The sequence below is a fragment of the Aptenodytes forsteri genome, unplaced genomic scaffold, assembly GCF_000699145.1.
Source record: "Aptenodytes forsteri isolate BGI_AS27 unplaced genomic scaffold, ASM69914v1 Scaffold15, whole genome shotgun sequence".
Classification (NCBI taxonomy): domain Eukaryota; kingdom Metazoa; phylum Chordata; class Aves; order Sphenisciformes; family Spheniscidae; genus Aptenodytes; species Aptenodytes forsteri.
In genome coordinates, this window is record NW_008795129.1 from 21,165,681 (window position 1) to 21,186,069 (window position 20,389).

General features: G+C 37.4%; 1 protein-coding gene across 1 annotated transcript in view; it reads left to right on the forward strand.

Moving 5' to 3' along the window:
* INPP5F (inositol polyphosphate-5-phosphatase F) overlaps positions 1-20,389 on the forward strand; it is a 47,486-nt gene that overhangs the window by 4,759 nt on the left and 22,338 nt on the right. Inside the window, exons 2-4 of the mRNA XM_009277917.2 lie at positions 10,933-11,013; positions 18,436-18,572; positions 19,999-20,127. Of these exons, the coding sequence (XP_009276192.2) occupies positions 10,933-11,013; positions 18,436-18,572; positions 19,999-20,127 (347 nt within the window). The remainder of the gene's footprint in view (positions 1-10,932; positions 11,014-18,435; positions 18,573-19,998; positions 20,128-20,389) is intronic.

Genomic DNA, 20,389 nt, shown 5'->3' on the forward strand with positions numbered 1-20,389 from the left:
TGCTGGCCACGCTTCTTTGGATGCAGCCCAGGATACGATTGGCCTTCTGGGCTGCGAGCGCACACTGCTGGCTCATGTCCAGCTTTTCATCCACCAGTACCCCCAAGTCCTTCTCGGCAGGGCTGCTCTCAATCCCTTCATCCCCCAGCCTGTCTTGATACCAGGGGTTGCCCCAACCCAGGTGCAGGACCTTGCAGTTGGGCTTGTTGAAACTCATGAGGTTCACACAGACCCACTTCTTGAGCTTGTCCAGGTCCCTCTGACTGTGCTTCTAAAGCAAATTTTGTTGCTTCTGGCTGTGAGGCGAGATCTTTAGATGTATTTAAGAGAGATAAATTATTTTCTACTTTCATTAAATAAGATCTACTTTGTAATTCCATCCATGATTCTTTTTACGGAGCATAGTAAACCTAAAACTGAGACTTAAATGGGTTGATAGTATGCTACATCCTAACCTGGTGAGAATTAAATAAAACTTAAGGTGAGATGTTTCTTGTTTAGTTTCCTGTTGAGTCTTAGTAGCAGATGACAAGTTGAATATAACAAGAGTGTTCCTGTCTCTTTTTTTTTCTTCCCCTTTTCCATATATGAAGAGGTCTGGAAATGCCAAACTTGTCCCAACTCAGATGCATAGGTGTCTTGGAATTCCTGCCCACACTGAAATGACTTTAGGTTTTAAATAAATATATGAAAAACCTCTTAAGCTTGATATGTTGTTGCTTTTTTTTGTGATCTGAAAGTTGCTTGCTTTGTGAAAGAAAAAAAGTTTTGTTTTGTTTTTTTCCAGAATTAAAATGAACCTGTAGTTCAGGTGGATTTTTGTGGCTTGTATTTTGCTAGCAGAGGTTAGACTCATCTTTGATCTCATGGGTTAGTATTAACTAAATAGTGAATAGGAAATTGCAGACTAACTGCAACTAAAATATTTAGAACAGAAGGCACTGACAGGTAGCAGCCTTTCAATTAAGAAGAGTCTGTATCAAAGGCTTGTGGCTTTTTGGTCTGTGAATACTGTTCTTGTTAGGTTCTTTCACAGTTTAACAGTGTGGGTGATATTTCAGCTGTATGCATAAGGAAACATTAAAACTTTAAGTGACTTAAATTTTAAACTGTCTGAACTGTAGTAAAAGATGACCATTTATTTGATATGCTGCTTATGTTCTTAAGAAACAACTATTGTAGATTGGAATGTGATTTTTTTTTTTAATGGTCTTTAAGTGATACTGTTAAGCATACAGGAGAGACCTTGTGTTGCTGAAGTTATGCCCCAGAAAGAATGGTTAGTGCTGTAGCTTCTTAAGCTGAGAGGTTTTTAAAGACACTTCCTGAAGGTTTTGGGTGGCTTCAGGAAGTGATTTAGCGGGTAGTGGGGCATTTGCTGGCAATGAAAGAGTGAGACTGACAACAAAAAAACCACTTTCTCCTGCTTCTCTTCCAAACTGCTGTGTTGCATGGCAGCTGCAACAGGAGCCCTGAGATGTTAAGGGACTACAATAACTGCCACTAAATACTTCCCTTGAACTGTGAGACTTCTCAGGTGGTGGTTTAGAATTTTCTTTTGGAAGCAAATTCTTCAGTGCAATATCAAACAGGTCTCAAATGTAGCTTAATTAAATATCGAATGTGTGTTTCAGAAACTCATTCTGTTAGGGTTGTGTATTGAGGCTCAGGGCCTAGGGTTTGGCAGACTGTACTCTTTTTCCCCTCAAACATCTCAAAGATTTGAGACTACTGGCAAAAGCTTTTTTGCCAATGTTTAGAGGTTTCATGATTCATCTTTACTGTTATAAAGAACATGAATTCTTGATATCATAGAGGTTTTAGAGACTAAGATACAAATTTGGTAACTCAAAACTTGCTTCTCATTAAGTGTTAAACTTGCTATAAACTTGTGATTTAAAAAAGTAGTTCTGTTCGTTGAATGTTCTGGATTTGTTACAAAAATGCATATGGTTATTCTAATTGAGAAATTGGCATGTGCAACTAAATCTGTATTTCTTGAAAACCCACTATCCTGCTATGGTAATCTAACTTGATCTTGAATGATTTAACTCTTCTCTTTATTTAAACAAACAACAACAACAAAAACTCTTCCCAGTTTATTTTGAGTCGTGATTTAGCCATATCACTTACTCCTGCGAGTATCATTTGCTAAAAATCTTAATCAGGAAATAACACTTGTTGTAAGATAGAATATGAAAACAGAGTCCACTGAGGAGGGGTGTGCTTTACGGGTATATACAGGTTTTTCTTCTCCCTCCATCTGTTTAAACCTTTTGTGAAGTGCTGTAATTCCTGTCTGTGGAGTTAGCACTTCCAGCTGATGGTCATCAGTTCTATCAGCTGATCATGTTCTAATTATATCCTTGTTAAAATCATTGCATTTCACATGTCTTCATAGGAAACAAAGTAATAGGAATGACTATCAAGAAGAGAAGAAATTGTTGGATGGATTTCTAGGGGAGAAAATTGGAAATAGTGCAAAAATCTTTTTTTATGAAAGCTCTGCTTTAGTAAACAGGAATATTAATAGTCAGTGATCAGTTGTATGTTCTTGTTCCGAACACCTCTAATTCTTCCCCCAATAAAAACTGGGGGAGGATTTTTTCCTGAAAAGCTGAACCAAAATGAATGGAATTCCACTTGAACACGTAGGTTCTTCCTTTAAGGAAGAAATCTTAGTTGAATAGAAGCCCTGAAACAGTGTTCATTGTGTCTTTGAAAAACTGAAAACAAGCCACCTGAATGTACTTCAAGCTCGAAAACTTATGCTCTATTTTGAGTAATGTAGTAAGTCTTTATCTCTGATAACATGATAGGAGATAGCAGGCAAGATCATACTGAGATGCTGAAGTAAATCACATAAGATGCCAGCATTGTGCAGAACAGAATTCTGAGCCAAATTTAGAAGTATATGACCTTGCCCAAGAGGTAGTTGCAAAATGTAAATGGCAAATGTGCTGGTCTGTCATTAATTGTTAACTTTCAGTTTGTTTTCTCCTTGTCTGTTTCTCAGTTTAGGAAAAACCAGCAACTTTCCCACATATGGCTGATGCTTAAGTTTTTCCCTATACTGAAATATCTTCCAGTAATGTTTAAATGATATATTGCTTGTTGTCATTTGATTAAATAGTCAATTTGTCCCCAGCAGTTAAAAAAAAAAAAAGGGGGTATGTGGTGTGTGTGGCATGAAATACTTTACTTTCTGTTCCTGAAACATGTGACAAGTTTTTGAGTATAACCCCCTTATTTAGTGTTTGAAATGGTTGTTCCCAATCCCTAATGCTTTTTCTGCTTTGAGTTTGATTAGTTGGGCAGTCTGAGAGGAAAGTTAATTATGGAGTGAGAAGAAAAGGTGACAGTGAGGGAAAACCTCATCTTGCTTAGACTTGGCTCACCACAGCTATACCAGTATTTCTCTCATGGCTCTTAAGAAGCATTAACATAAGTCAGTCCAGTGATAAATAAAACAAACTATTTTTCATAATCATGAAATCCTTCTGCTCAATTAATATTTAGATTTAAATCTCTTGAGGATGGGATAGCTTTCTTGCATTCTCTTTTGAGTATAGCTGTAACTGTTGAGCAAAGTTTTTAAAACAGCATATCCTCAGAATGAATGAACGTAGTGTGTAAACTGTCAGTTTTGTAAGTAGGTTTGAATAAAATCTTTCTCCTGCCTTTCTGATTATTTCCCTCTTACAAAGTAAATAGGTTTAAAAAAAATTGCAGACAACCTACTGCTGTCCTAGCTTTAAGGATATACCCACAAACAACTGAGCTTTGTTGAAATACCAGCTGAAAATGGGAATGTGTGTTCGTCTGTAATAATATTTAGTACAGCGTTGTTACTTTTGAAAGGATAAAAGATATTTCCTTACCTGTATCACTTCTGAGAAAGTATGTGTTTACTAGTGGAGTTCAGCAGTGTAGAAGAATAAAGGGAAATTCTAAAGTGGAAAGAAAACCACCAAACCACTGAGCTTCAGTGGTTTAGTGCCTATTCGCATTTTAAGAGAGTCACTGCTGGTCACTTACTGAATGGTATTTACAAGTTTGTGGAAGGGGTGAAGAGGTGATTCTAACTTTAAGTGGTTAAAATGCATCTAACAGCTTGTTGCATACATTTAGCCACCTACAGCAGTGGTCTCTAAAGTGGGGTGCACAAGACAACCCATTGGGGTGTGGAAGAAAATATTTTGTACCATTAATAAAGATAAAAATAAACACTATTTAAAAATTATTTTATTTCTCATCCATTTAAAACTTCTATTTTTGTGTATGTTTTATAATGTATGTAATATTAGTACAGTAGAACATGTATATAATTTATAAATAAATATACATATATTTGGGGTACATGCTGAAATATTTTTTACTGATGTGGTACATGACCAAAAATGTTTGGAGACAACTGATCTACAGGGTTAAATTCTGTTTGGAGGGAAGATGTTTCACCTGGTAACAACAACTGGTACAGGAGTTCCTTGTGCAATTACCAATACTGGATACTCTCCAGACAACTGAACATTTTCCATATGTTTTTAAGTTTCCTGAGCAATGCCTGGTGACTCAGGGGGATTTTATAACTGCAACAGAATACGAAGAAGTGTTCTTTATCAAAATGAGTAGTAAGGATTCATTTTTGTTAGGTACTTTCTCTGGGAGTTGCATCCTGCTTTTGCAGCAATAATACAAACTTGTATTGTATACTCTGATCCCTACTGCTTTAAATCTGTTACTACACAACCTGCATTGTACTTGAACTGTTCCTGTTCATCTAGTCTAACTTTGAGATACCAAAGGAAAGTGTCCAAAGAAACTGAATCAGTTACATTTTCCTAGACATGAGTGGGTGGATGTGTACTTTGTAGTGTGCTGTGCTTCTATAGCTGAGACAGGCACTCTATAAGAAACTTGCATTGAATTACTGTTTGGAAAACATGGTTCTCTTCATTGGAGATTGAAGGATAAGCAGGCTTTCTAGCAAGGCTGTAAGGTGTAGTAGCAATGAGAAGAGTAACCAGGATTTTTCTGAAATCCTCCTAGTGTAGCCTAGCTGTATGTAGGCTTCTTACGGGGTGTGTGTGTGGCAGATTGGGGAGCAGCGGTGATTTCATTTCTTATAAAGCAAAGCATTTCAATTCTAAGTGATTGAGGGCTCTCAAGACTATAACACTTAGAGACAGTGCAAGCTGTATAAATGACAAATTAAAGATCATTAAAACAGGTGATTAGCTGAAGGAGTAACTTGTTTAAAGTTTGGAGAATATGCAAGTAAATAAAGCTAACACTTCATGACAATTAAGAGCTTGTACTTGTAGTACTAACTGTCTCAATACTCTGCAATTATATAACTTAAATATAAATTTAGAAATCTGTGCTGAAAGGAAAACTTAATTAGCCTAAGTTTGTTTGTGTAAGTAGTACTCTGTTTCTTACAAGAAAAAAGTTCAAGTTTATGCTCTTAAGTCTTCCCATTTAACTTGTAATCTCTTAATCCTGGCTAATATTTCAGAACACTATTCAAAGATGAACTGGAACTTGGAAGCAAACTTTCTTTTGAAAAGCCACAAGAGATCATAAGGGTCAAATAGTGCTAATAATAGAATCTTGTAGCTGTCTTTGATCTAAAGCAGACACAATTTAAAGAAAAAAATCTTAAATCTATTTAAAAATAGTATTGAAGTTTTTTCCTAAAAGTTAACACTTCAGGTGTCAAATGTCATGTCAGCAGAGCTGAAAGATTTACTTTGGCTATTTACAGTGAGTTACTCAGCTTTTACTTTTTATATATAAATGTCTATTGCTTCTGTTGAATGCTGAGAATGATTGTGAGAATAGCTGCTCTCTCAGGCTATGGAAAGAATTTTTGAGAAATAGCATGCATTTATGTTTGTGTTTATACACTTACATTTAAACTGAGCTTGAGGTTCTGTGACATTTTGTCCGTTTTTATACTGAGTACACTGACAGGAAACACTTTCTAGCTGAGGTCCATTCCTGAAAGCCAACAAAGTTTGAGGATGATAAAAGGAGTATAATCCTTGAACTACAGCAAGATTGGAAGATAAATAGTTATAGCTATTTGATGGATTGTACCAGGCAGCAGCTCAGTAGTAAGGGCTGGATTCAAGTGACTACAAATGAAGTCTTTTTTCTTCCTGCCTTCTCCCGAAAGGAAGCTGATAGCCCGCCTCCTTAAACTCTTCAGACCTGCCTAGAGTTATTCAGTGTTGAGCAAGTGGCTTATCCCAAAGCAGCAGTTTGTTTTCTTATCAGAATTTGTGCCTGACCTCGGATCAACTCTGCTGGTGGTAGACTGGAGACAGAGCTAGAAAGCAGTTTTGGCTTTTGATGCTCTTCCAAGTTACTCTTGTACCACCTTTTTCAGCATTACATTTGTGTGAACACAAAGAATTAAAGAAACTTTATCTGGCATTGCGTGGCCCTGCATCGCTGCTGGGTGGGCTCTGAGGGGTGGTGGTGGAAGTAATCACATCAAAGCTGGTTTTGTTCCAAATTTGTGCCGGAAGTTCTATTGACCTGTGACTACAACGCTGATACAATCACTGTGAATGGTAAATGTGTCATCAGTGATCGTTAATCTCTGACAGGAATCAGCAAAAAGAGGCAACGCTTACTTCAATAGCTTGAGTTTAGTTAGTGGGATAAGGGAAAGAATGAGCAATTTTGTACTTCCGAATGGAAACTGGGTAAGCAAGTTTACATACCTCAGAGTATTAAGGGCATGTGTTAAGGCCTATCAAACCTTGGCAATTCTCTCAAATTAAAACATACTGAGGACACCAGAGTCAGGGAAGATCTTCCATCGGGCTTGGCTCGCTGCTCTTAGTGACTCTTTCTGTATACAGCTTCCTACTTTCTGCTTTGAAGGACAATGACTATTTGGACAGTGCTCATTATCACCAGCACAAAACTGTAAGAAGTCTGTTTCAACAACATTGTGTTGCAGTTTCAGGTTGATAAGTTTTTATTCCTGGCTGTCTGAGTTTCAGGAGATCACTAGATGACTAGTATGACATCTATAGTTTGTTTGGGGAAACAAGAGTAACTGTATTGATAAATTGTATTTCACATTGTATCTCAAAGCATTCAGTCTGTTTTGGGTGTAGAGGAAAGTCCAGTGTTTCCTTTGATAGAGCCCTGTGGTAGTTAAAGAAATGCCTTATCGATAAGAATTAAGATTCAAACTTGCCATGTGTTGTTTCAGCATTCAGCAGTCAGAAATGTGGCCACATGTCTCCTGTATGCTATCCGAAAACTTTTAACTGAGGATTTTTGGTTTTGATTTGTATGGTTACTTTCCCCCTTGGCTTTAAAAAGATGTAAATACCTTCTGTAACATGTATCACTGTCTACCAACTTATGCTGCCTCTTAAATTCTGCTATATTTTACAGTTAAAGACTAATCGCCTACAGGCTTGCAGTTAACTGTCTTGGATCTCTGTATATTTAAAATCATTACAGAAGCAAAGATTAAGTGGTTATAATTTTCAAAGATACAAGATGGCGGTTGAAGATAGCTGCTGCCAGAATTGCCAGACAGGCTAAATGACTACAAGCGAACAGTCTTGAACAATTTTACAGTATTACGCAGAAGTTGGAGACTGCTTCTTCCAAAACAGAGTAAATAGGACTGCACTCAACATGAAAGCCCGTATTCTTTGGGGGTGGCTGGGGGAACGATAGGTAAACCTTTTAATTTGGTTCATCTGTCTTACATTTCCAGAGTGTGCTCTTCAAGAGCAAGAGGTTCATATTGGTATTTACTGTAGTGATATTTATTCAGCATGATTGGGTGTTGGCTCTGAGTTGAGATACGGCTGTCACACAGGAAATTGAGTTATAACCAGTAACAAAGTTCTAATCAGAAGATCAGAACCAGATGTGTTTTATTTAGTTAAAACAACTTGCTTGCTTCTATGCTGTCACACATACTTTCCTATAGAAAGTTCTCTAGAAATAGTGTAAGGAAAAAAAAAAAATCTCGTGATACTGTCACCAAAGAAAGTCAGTGTGATCCCACAATTGGTATTTTTTCACAACCTACAGGCATTTCTCCTGTAAGACTTTTTCGCATCTAGGTTTTCTTGGACACTGCAAAAACCATGTTAATCTCCTCAAATGTTGCTGAACAGTGTTGTTTTTTTCCTATGCCCTGCCTTCCCTGTGGAAAACTTTCTTGAAACAGTCAGCCTTCACTGTTAGTAGATTGATAATCACACTTATCTCAAGAGCCAGTGCTGCCCAGCTGGTGGATCCATATTTGCTATCTTTAAAGACTTAAAAGTGTAATGTGCGTTTAACTCCAAATGCATTCTCTTTTTTCCAAAGCTCGTCTATACTTTAAGTGAACGTAGGAGTCAGAGTTTAGAGCCAGTGCTCATTGTGCCTCTGTGCTACTAGGGAGAAGTATTCCTGTAGAAGTCTTGGACATTGTGTATAATTATGTATAGGGCTACATATGTCAGAGTAACCCACAAAACTAATAGAACAGCTACATAAGACACACTTGTCCTACAGTCCCTGATACCAGTTTTCCTATGTCCTTTTGCAGGCAAGTCTAAATTATCGTTTCCGTAGATCTGTAATTAAAATCTTGTTTTCTCTTTTTTTTATCTATTGTGAGCTACTAGAAGCAAACCTCACTTACTGTGCAGAGCTTTCCTACTAATATCTCTTGTCATAGCAGGAAATCAGTGGTTTAAAAAGACTTAGATGCTATTCTAGATTACTAGGTTTGTAGTAGCTATGGTAAACTTTCAGTGGTTTGGTTCTTTAAATTCCTCTTGTGCCTAATGTTTTTTGGCTGCTTGATGTATCTAGCTGGTTTCTAGCACTCAATGGAATATGAATGTGGAAATCAGTTGCAAAGATAGCAAGAAGTAGGTGAAGTCTGAGACAATACAGCTCTAGAAAATTCCCAGGGGTGAAGACAAGACTCTGGGATTGTGTGGGTGAACTGAGAAACAAGGTAGAAGATTTGGGAGTGAGGAAAGCTGCCTGTGTTCCTCTTTCCTGTAAGTTTGATAGCGCAGATTTTTCCATTCAGCATACAGATGCTCTTGCACGTTATTTGGACTGAAACTGAGCTCAGGCTGTCCTAGAACTTGTTTTGTAAGAGCACAAGTCTTTGGCATACGGATACAAGATGAGTTTAGGTACTTCAGCAAGGTTAGAGGGTAAATGAAGCTGTTAACACTGTCATAGCTGCTGCCACTTATTTCCTGGTGCTCATCTATCTGTATTAGTCTCCTTAAGAACTTCATTTAATTATGGCATGATTCATACTAGGTTCTGTACAGACCAAGTAACTGTCTGTAGCACTCTTACAGTGAAACAGGAAGAACCAGGAGTTTCTCTGCAGATATAGTCCATTAAATGGTACACCCTGGTTACACACGTTAATTGTAGCTCTGTACTGCCTCCTGCAAACAGCACTTCAAATTCTGCTACCATATGCTCTTAGTTCTTGCGTGTCTGCATGCAGGCACATGTGATGTATCCCATTTAAATGAGTTCAATTTAGATCTATCCTGACTTAAACCATTTCTATTGTATCTCATGTAAATGCTTGTATTTAATGATGAAATTAGCTGAGTGGTTTACTATTGAATGTTATGCTGAAAGCTAGGAATAAATGTGTGTTCTTGGAATAGCAAAGTCTCAATTACAAATGTTTCAAGGAGGATACAGTGTTTGAAAATAAGCACATAAAAAAAGTATCAAACTGACTGTCAGTTGTCACCTGCAGGTCTCAGACTTCCAAGGAGAAACTAAGGTCTTGTAAATAAAGTGTGTGTAGGTAGATGATTTGTACTCTTCTATATCTTAAGATATTATGCAAGTTTGTTCTTTCAAATGTTCATCTACTTACACCGGGAGCTAAGATACTTAATTTATCTGGCTGTTAAAACTAGAGAAACTCTTCCACCTTGGAATAAGTGAGTTTTGGTAGATAATAACAAGCTTCTTGTCCTTCTTGGTATAGAAAAACCTTCTCTTTGCCTTTGCGAGTTTGTTCTCTCCTACGCAGATATTAATTGCTTTTAAGGATTTGTTTTCACTTAAAAGACTTGACTTCCGAAATTTATTCTTTCCCACAGTCTTGAACTCTTGAACAGGTACTATGCCACTATTAGAAACTCTTACAAGAGTATCAACAATGTGTGTCTGTGTGACCACAGGATACTCTTCATGTTTATACTATCTTACTGACTTGCATCAAGTAATGGCTTTAATGCATGTTGAGAGGAGTACCCTTCACAGATTAGAAAGTTAGTTGACAGTGTTGCCTTCCTGCTTTCTCTTCTACTTCCGATGTGATTCACTGGAATTAACAGTAGGAGAACTAGAAACCTAAAACTTAACTTTGTGTACTTTGGTATTCCATGTAGTTGTTGAGTGTGTTTTAAGAAAAGAGGAAGTGTGTGCGTGTGTGTGCATGTATATAGAAAGAGGATGTGAAACTAATAGTAATTGGATAGGTATGGGAGAGAGCTGGGGCTGAAAGTTAACATCTGCTAGGTTTTTGAAGCTACATTACTAACTTAATGACCTGTATTCAATTTCACTATAGCCATGTAAAATTTCAGTTAAGTTACAAATTCTAATGGATATTGGAAGAATTAAGCCTCCATTAAACTGAATTACCAGAGCCCAAAACAATTATGTATTTTTTTGAAAATATCTGGCATAGGGCTTTAAATTGGAAACTTAGTAATTTGGTCATAGCTACTTGGTAACAAGCAAAAATTGAACATCATATGTATCTTATTCTTACTGCAGGAATCGTGGTGTGTTTTCTACCCTCTAAGGTGGGGAAAGTGGAGAGAATGATCATCGCTGGATTAATTGTCCTGTTGAGTTCACTTTAAACAAACCAGGAGCTTTGTTCTTTTTTTGCAGCCACTGATCTTCTTTTGGCTTGGAATCCCATTTGTCTGGGCCTGGTAGAGGGAGTCATTGGTAAAGTTCAGCTTCATACAGGTACGTCGTTGGTTTGGTTTGTTTTTTTTTACTGCTGATGCACTTTGTTTTAAAGTCAGTGATACTACAAATAATATTGTGTAGCTCAAATGGAATTATGTAGTGTTCTTTGCAATGGAGGAGTACTCCCCAACTATGTGAACTTGTCAAAGTGATTATATTATAGCTGCAGATGCAAATTCCCTCTACTTTCCAGTGTATGTATTTTTGTTACAAGACAGTGATAAACCATGGAGAACTGCATTCATGAAGAGGAGAAATTTGTGTTTGAAATTCTATCTGAGGCTCCATGTGAGATGCATAAAATTCTTGCACCTTTTTTGAATAATCCTTTCAAGCAGTTTGTTGTTCTCCTAGGGTACAGTGCAAAAACTAATGATGGAAGTTTTCACAAAAATACAAGGCTTGAATTCTCAATGCTATATGAAAACCTGAAGAATAATTACTACCTTGGTAGATGACTATTTGAAAGTAAAAGGAACACTTTAACATTTAACTACAAATAAGTTTGACATAGCTATAAAATGAAAGCAGGCATAGAATGCATTGTGATTTAATGTCAAGCCTGTCTCTAACTGATTCTAGTAACTTTTTCCTGTAAAATAAGGTCAATGTTCTTTTTAGCTTTAGTCAGCTGCAAATTCCTGTAACCATAATATTTATTTTGATATATACCAGCTTTGTCTAGAAAGATTATTCTGCCAGTAGAGCTCTGGATATCTATTTACTGGCAGGTAGGAAAGCTAGCCATAAACTCTGCTTCACTTACTGGGTGCTGCTTTTTTTGTGAATGCTTAGACCTGCATTTAAAGTAGCGCCTGACAATACGATCAATACAGGTAAAGTTTCAAGTGTGTTCCAGGATAGCAGGATGGATTAAGTGCTGAAATGGATCAGATGTTTCTGGTCCATTGAATAGAAACAGATTAGTCAAGATGGCAGTGGCATACTAGCAATAGGGGAGGAAGGAAAATGGACTGGTACACACTGCATGAGTGTATGGCAGATCTAGTTCTAGGAAATGCTTGGCTCCGTAGTTACTGTAACCCCTAGGTCTCGTTTCTGAGAGTAATAGTTCAGAGCCCATCTCTCCATGAAATTTATGATCATGTCCTCTTTCCAATTGCATCGCTTCATCTTTTTTGACTTTCACCTGATATTTTTGTCTGTGCTCATTCTACAGATCTGTTCAGCCATCCTTTTTCAGATCTGATGATATGAAGTGGTTCAGACTCTGCCATCTCAGTTTTTCTTCTCATTCAGGTTGTCTGTGCTGTTCAGCATGTGCTGTTCATGATGAATGATGGTTAAACTCCAGTAACGACCTCTTTCTGCTGTGGGAAAATGCTCAATGATTGTTTTTAGCATGGGGTTTTTGTGTGTTGTGGTTTGTGTGGGTTTTTGGTTTTTTTAAAAACCAAGCACTTAGATACACAAAGGCCTTCTCTGCTCTCTCTAGGGAGTCTAGTATAAAAGCCTTTGAAGGGGGAGACCTTGTCTCCAGATGCTTTCTGGAAGGTCTAGTATGTTATGGCAACCAAATATCCTTGCATGCGTGCTTATTGTGAGGTACTTCCTCAGCTTATGAAAGCCGAGTTGAAACTTTCCCCAGCATGTGACACTTCAACAGGTGCTAGCTTGCTGTTGTCAAGTAATTAAGACTATCAGGTAATAAGCCTGATATCTGGTGGTCTTTCCATGTGTCCTATAGAGCTACTGAATCAATTACGCTCATCCAGGCACTCCATTCAGTTGCTGCCTAGGCCAGTGGAAGCATTTTGTTTCCTCTCTGCCTTGTTTAGATGACACCATCACAAACTGTTCATAGGCTATCCTTCTTGTTGTTGATATTCTGGTATTAGTGATGCAACTGTCCTGTAAACAGACATTTATTTTCTACCTTTAAATGTCTGAAGAAAGATACAATCTCCAGCTATTTGTCCTTACTCTTCTGCTGAGAGCTACTGCTCCCTTGAATCTGCTGACAGTTGCTGATGAGTGTCCTCCATTGGGCTGCAGTCAAAATGAGAGGGCTGACTGAGATGTCTTACATAGTGTAAGTCTCTTGAAACCTATTATTGTCAGTGAACTCTCACTTGATCGTATTCAAGTGTAGTTTTGTGTAATCCTCTAGCTGAATCATCTAGCACTCTGTAACAGTAACCTGTCTTCATCACTTATTCTTGTATCAATCTTTGTCACCTGGAAACTTTATCAGCAGAAGCTGTATAAATATTTAACATTGCTGGACCATTATCTCCAGACTTCGTAAGAGTACTGTGCTGCAGAAGCTGGGCGAAATGCTTTTCTCCCGGAGTTGATCTGGAACAGGAGGACTTGTTGCTCTGATTTCTTCTCCCCTGCCCCCAGACTATAAGGATCAGAAAACTTAATTTGGTGCTCTTTTAGCTAACTAGAGTCCTGTATGGGATTGTCCTGCTCAGAACCTTGTTATTAGCTATTGTTGTAAAGAAGTACTGGTGTAGTTTTTTAAAATGCTTAGTACATGCTGACTAATACTGAAAACTTTAAATGAGAAGTACTGGTGTGGTTTTTTAAAATGCTTAGCACATGCTGACTAATACTGAAAACTTTAAATACCTTTTTAAGTATTGAAGTTGCTACCAGTGCACTCTAAAGCTGTCACTAAACCTATATGCACTTTAATATCTTGGGCATAATCCTTATATGTTCTTGAAAGATATGCTTAATGCAAGAAAGATGGAGTAGTCCTAAGATGACCTTGAAATGTCCCTGTAGTCAGTCTTGGACTGTCCTTAATTTAGCATTGAAATACCCTTGCCAAATTGCTGTAACTAGGGCTGGGATTTAATTTAATCTTAATTTTGCCGGTTTTATTGCTGGCCTAGTACAGGAGAATTTGTAGAAAAGCTTCTGTGGCAGGGAAGCAGTCTCGTAGAAACCAGCTAGCCAATATTATATGGTTTATTTTTTAACTCTTCAAAGAATTTTTGCCATGAGAGGGTCAGTTGTACATCTGGACATAACTGTACGCTCACATTGGAGATGAAAGTCTACTTAAAGTATCATTTGGTTGCCCAATATTGAATTTTCTTAAACATTAAGGTGCTTTGGGGGGGGGAACCCAAACAACAAAACCTTAATGGAATATCAGAATGCAAGGATATGGTCTCTTACCTTTTTCTCTGGCCCATCCCAAGATGACTTGTAAGACAATAATATGGAGTAAAAATGGGAATAGAAGGAAAAGGATTTTAGGATGTGTTGTGGAGATAAGTTACTGAAACAGAACATTGCACACTTTCTTGGTACAGAAGCACAATTAAAATTGTCTCTGCATGATCTTCCCATATGAAGGTAAGCACATCTCTTGCATAAACAATGTCTCCTTTATAGAATATTAATTTTGTTTTGTGGTCCAGTTAGTGTCCATACATACAAAATATAAGTGTAGCCACTCAATTTCCTTTCATCAAAATCCCAATACAGATCTAGAAAGAGGTTGTTATTTTTCTGTTAGAATAAAAGGTAGATACTTTAATCCACTGAAACGGTAATGGTAGCCTGAAATTGAATCACTTTTGATTAGAGACTACTTAGCACGTTGATCAAACATTGTAGTGCTAGAATATGCTCAGAGTTAATACTGTATATTGAACTATAACCAAAGCTGGATTTCTTAACCAGTTCCAGCAACTTCCACTTAACTCATTTGTTGCCACCACACGTTTTTCTGTTTCTTGGTCAAAGCACACTCCTATGCAGTTTAATGTCTGTACTTGTATCAATTTGGTGTGCTCTTTCAGTGCTGGTTAATTAAGACCAAATTAAATGCTGCTGGCAAGGTTCCATAGACTCAGTAAACAGAAGGGAAGTGGAGTTCCTCCTTCCCTATCCCCAGGAAAGGAAAGCTTTTTTGTTAGCGTGCCTCTGAATCTTGATAGAAACAATGAGTGGTTCAGCATCTGAAATCTCTTCAATGAGATGTAACTGCTGCCATTTCTAACTTAATCCAATCAACAACTTAAAACATTCTTTTTACATACAACTAATTTTTAAGTTATTCAAGTAACAAAAAATAAGAAAACGGTAGCATGGAATTTCTTGACTAAAATCAAAATACTTGCAAAAAGCAGCATTTATAGTAAACTTATGCACAGCTTAAGAAAAGTTACTGCAGAAGCATTTGGGGAAAGTAAATGCTGGATTGTTTGGGAAGTGTTAGAGAAAATAAACAGTGGTGTGCTGACAGTGTTGAAGCAAAAGAGGAGCTAAATTCCTGTTTTAGTGAGGAATGGGAGGTAATAGCTTTCTTTTGCTATAGTACTTTAAATTAGTTTGCAGAAGCATTTGGGGAAAGTAAATGCTGGATTGTTTGGGAAGTGTTAGAGAAAATAAACAGTGGTGTGCTGACAGTGTTGAAGCAAAAGAGGAGCTAAATTCCTGTTTTAGTGAGGAATGGGAGGTAATAGCTTTCTTTAGATATGGTATACTTTAAATGTTGTTGCCATCTGCTCTGCCATAGTTCATAAAACACTAAAAATGAACATTAGATCTTAGAGGATTTAAAATATGTACTCTTCTGGAATGACATATAGCTGTAGTGTTGTTCTCGTACACACCATACCTCCCGCATAAAGTAGAAAAAAGCTAATCTTACTTTTTTTTTTAAAGCTATTCTATGGAACTACTTTTTTTTAACTGCAGAAGCACATACTCTATTTAGGGATTCAGTTATTTAGATATTGCTGGCAACTATAATATGCTGCTTCTATGGCTATTGTTGAAGCTTTTACTTTAGGGCATACTTTATCTGCATAATTACTTCCTGACTGTTTTCTTTTGATCTGCTGGGGAATTCCTGTTTTCTTTCAGTGTTCTGTGGCTCTGGCTATAATACAAATCGAGTTTTGAAATGTGTACACCAAGATGACTTTGAGTGCATTTTTAAAAATAATAAAAGGATACAGAACTCTATTGGCTGTATTAAACTCTTAAGTTCTTGTTTACTGCTTCCAGGGTTTTTTAATGAGGTAAACTGAAGAGTAGCCAGAGATTTTTTTCTTTTCCAGTTTTTACTAAGGTACATCTGCTTAGAAATGCCTTTACATTGTACTTTTTTCCAATGGAATCATATTGATTATTTCACTGGAGCTCTAGATGGTGTCCTTTCTTAAGAGTATCTGTTTTGTTTGTTGGCATACACTGGTGATCTCCTCATAGGAGTAAGTTGTGTGGCTAACCTTCTGTAGGTGGCAATAGATGAAATTATAGGACTGCCCAACAGGAATATCTGTCTGGATGCCCTATTGTACTACCCTTCTGTTAAGCTTGGATTGCCCTGGGTTTCCAGAGACTGTATTGTTTTTACATACTGGAAAGCATTATAGAAAATGGTAGACCTTCTTTTTAGATGAAGTGGTAGACATCTTCATCTGTTGCTGGTGTTTTTGGCAGCATTTCAATTTCCCCTTTTTAAGGGGATTTTCTTACCTATTCATTGGTCTTCTCACTGTTGCATATAATCTGTCCTGTTTTCCTCAGCTTCCCTTTTCTTATTTCCACCTTACCCCCATGGTTGCTAGGTGGAATGCTGGATGCAAAGGTAGGTGTTCTCCAAGTTGTGTTGCCTGTACCTGTACAGAAAAGCTGTTCCAGCACCTGTCAGTGAGGATAACTGTCTTGCTGGCATTTGCTATCACTCTCTTGTCCTTATTTGTTATCTTCTGACCAGTTTTTAGGAGACTATGCTTATGTCATGGCTTTGAGTAACCTGGTCCAACCTCAGAGCTGACCCTGCTTAAGCAGGGTGACATCCTGAGATCCCTTCCAACCTGACTTGTCTCTGATCCTATAGAGATTATGATTCTGATGCTGTGTTCAGGAAGTAGTGCAGGACTCCCTTTAGAAGATCACATACATTAAATAAGTGGTGCATGTCTTTATTCCCCTTCCCCTCCTCCCTTTTTGAGGGCAGCCTCTGGTTCTCGCAGCACATTTGTAATTATGAGGATCTGTAATTTTTAAAGGCTTCTTAGTACCCAACATAAGCACATCTCTTTTCTAAAGGTAGTAATATAGAATCAAAGTAAGGAGTGGAGTGTCATAATGCACAGTAGTCTATTTACAATGATTATTCCTTTTCTTTAGATAGAAGAAACTGCTGCTTTATATATATGTTGTCAGATTTGGGTTGAAGTGTTCAAGATTTTTTTAATTGCAGTTTTTGGAAAGATGCTCACAACTTTGATAGAGCTTTAATTCTGTGCTGAGTGTATATTGGAAAATCTGGGAAAGAGAACAATTTGGGTGTCCTGTGACTTTAAACATGTTATCCTGGGGTTTTCTTAAGCATTCAGAGGATAAAATACTGTTTGGAATTTACTGAGCAAGGAAAACAGACTTTATATTTGCTATAAAGCCTCTAAATAGATTTTTTTTTTCAAAGGCTGTATATTGGATTCGAAGGCATAATACATCACACAATCTACTGTCACAAGTGTGGAAGCATATTTAAGTCTACCATAGCAGGCTTTTAACGTCTGTATATGACCTCTTCAGTTAAACTCAGTTGGTTGCTTCTCAGTTGGGAGAAATAGTGAGTGTATATGTGTGCCTCTTTTATCTCTCTTAACAGAACTCTCACTTTTGACTCATAAAAGCCCAGCATGTTACTAGCATGCTACTGATCTAACCGAGGGATTAAAATCTAGGAAAAGCTAATGTTCAGTCACTATTCAGCAGTCGGTGGGAATGTTTGTTGTTCTGTTTCCCTGTCTTTTTAAAGTGTTGAAGCTATAATTGCAAATGTTGTAGATTGAATGTGTATGGAATGCACCTGTTACCAATATCTTCATTAATCTTTGGCTCATTAATTTCTACACCACTTAGATGCCTATACTTCAAGAATGATGTTGTGAAGCTTTAAACATACATGAGCTGCTTTATGATGCAGTCCATGTTTGCTCACCAAATTTCTTAACTCATGAATCTTGTAATCAGATGTTACCTGTGTCTGTCTTGTTTGCTGTTTTACACACAACAGAAGGTGCAAAGGGAAAATCTTAGCTTGCTGCGTGAGCTCCATCTTTTCTTTTCAAATTGTACTGCCATTAGTGACATTGGTGGGAATATGCATCATCCTAGAGATTGCCTAATTGCTATAGATGAAGCAGTGGTAACTTTACCTCTAAAGGGTAAGTCTATGAAATAGTTTCATAGACTTATTATATTAGAGGCTGAATAAGTATTTTTTTTGAGTGTTTGTTTTATTGCAATGCATAATAACAAAACACAGCAATAGCAAATCATTGTTCACTGGAGTCTTCTAGTCAAATGGTTCCTGGCAGGGGTTTTACATTGGGGAGAAGCAGCTTCTGGCAGACTAATCAAAGTAAGTGCCTGACGGACAAATCAAAGCATCTACTAATCTTTTTCCAGATTTACCATGGTGGCTACTTTTAATTCGTCAGAAAGCATTGATTGGCAAACTTCCAGGAGACCATGAGGTTTGCAAAATAACAAAGATTGCAGTGATCCCACTTTCTGAAACAGAACCTCAGGATCTGGAATTAGAGGTATGACATATCTTCAATGAATTCTGACTTTTCTTCTTCTGCCTCAGTGAAATCTAAATGTGAAATATCATATTTAAACACGTGCCTCTTATCTCTTTTTTTCCCTGGTGTATGCAGACATATTGAACATTTTGTGCTTTTTAAATACCGTTTTTGATTAGAAGTTTTTATTTTTTAAATAGAAATCACAAGTTCTGCTAGGGAGGGAAATTACAATAAAATCGTACCCAAATTTCATAAAGACCCTTGAAAGTACCCCACAAGAACAAAATTTCATTAGTGTAATTGAGCAACAGATCATTTGAGAACAGAACTGAATCCACTGGAATCATCTACTAAAGGGACGCTGTAGACTAGGATAGGAACCTTGGGTTTTTTACTTAAAAAAAAAAAAAAAAAAAAAAGCTCTCCCGATTACCTCTTAATGACTAGGATGGTAAGACTTTCAATAAATCCTAGTACTCTAAGATGTACACGGTGGTTAGTAGACTGTTGGGAGAACAATTCTGTCTTCAGGCTGCGGGCTTCTTTTCTGAGTGTGTGTGGCAGGGGGCATGATGATGGGGGGACAGGATGCTTGTGATAGTATTTCATGCTGTCAGGCAGGCACCATAGAATCCTTCCCTGAAGAGGGGAAGAGTAACATGGAATCTCCAAAGCTTTGGTGGAACTCTAGGAGCATGAAGAGCTGCTGAAGCACTGCTTCAGGGTCTGGGCATTAGAACCTCCCAGGGTCTGAGATACAAGAATATGACTTGAAATCTAGATGTAATACCTTCCTGTTCTTAGTTGCATAGGCAAGAACATACCGCATCCGCTAGGTGCTTCTGTGCCTAAAACCTGTACAAGAACTTAGATTTGCAGTGCCCTCTCCCAAGTACTTCAACTCACTCCTGAGGTTATCCCCAAATATCTCTAAGATAGGGCTTCATGTGTATGTTTTTTGGGGGAAGAAGCTGTCATCTTTGCGCTCTGAATCGGGAGAGAGTATATATTTTTTTTTTTAAGGGATTCTCATGCTTCCATCCTGTTTTGGAATCTTAATTCTATAACTTGGCTTCAAGGGAAACCCTTACTTTAAACGTTGCAGAATTTTTGCCAAAAGAGAATGGATAAAGGAAAAACAATACAAGATAGTAATACTAATTTACACTGTAATTTGGGTGGGAAGTTGAGGTGGGTCTGGATACTCAAGTCATGTCAAATTGAGGCAGACATTCTCACAATCACAGGAGAAAATGCCTTTTATAAAAAAGAGGGAGAAATACGCTATAGATAGAAACCTGCATGTTCCCCCTGTATTTCAGAGTTGTCTCCCTTAGGCTTGTGGACATTGCAGTCTTGCTTTTGTAGACTTCAATTAAAATTGCCTTGAACTTGTTAAAGAGTATTTAAGTATTGGCTTTAATTCAATATCATTATTTAGCTTTGTAAAAAGCACCATTTTGGGATAAACAAGCCGGAGAAGATTACACAGTCCCCAGATGACACAAAATTTCTGCTGAAGACACTTACTCAAATTAAATCAAATGTGTCTGCTCCAAATAAAAAGAAGGTAAAGCTTTCTACTCTCTTCTTGTTTTTTCAAAATGTTTAGTTGATAATTCAAAGGTTGTGGTGGATGATCAAATGGAGTACTAAGACCTAAAAAGAGAACTAGTGGAAAAACTGCAGAATGTGCAACTATTCTGTCTTGAAGTTCAATTTAATTTTTGATTATTTAACTGTTGCTCTTCTATGATTTTTCATTTTCTAATTATATAATTTTGGCAGAATTACTAAGGCACTAAGAGTGCCTTCTTACCAGGATTCGCTTC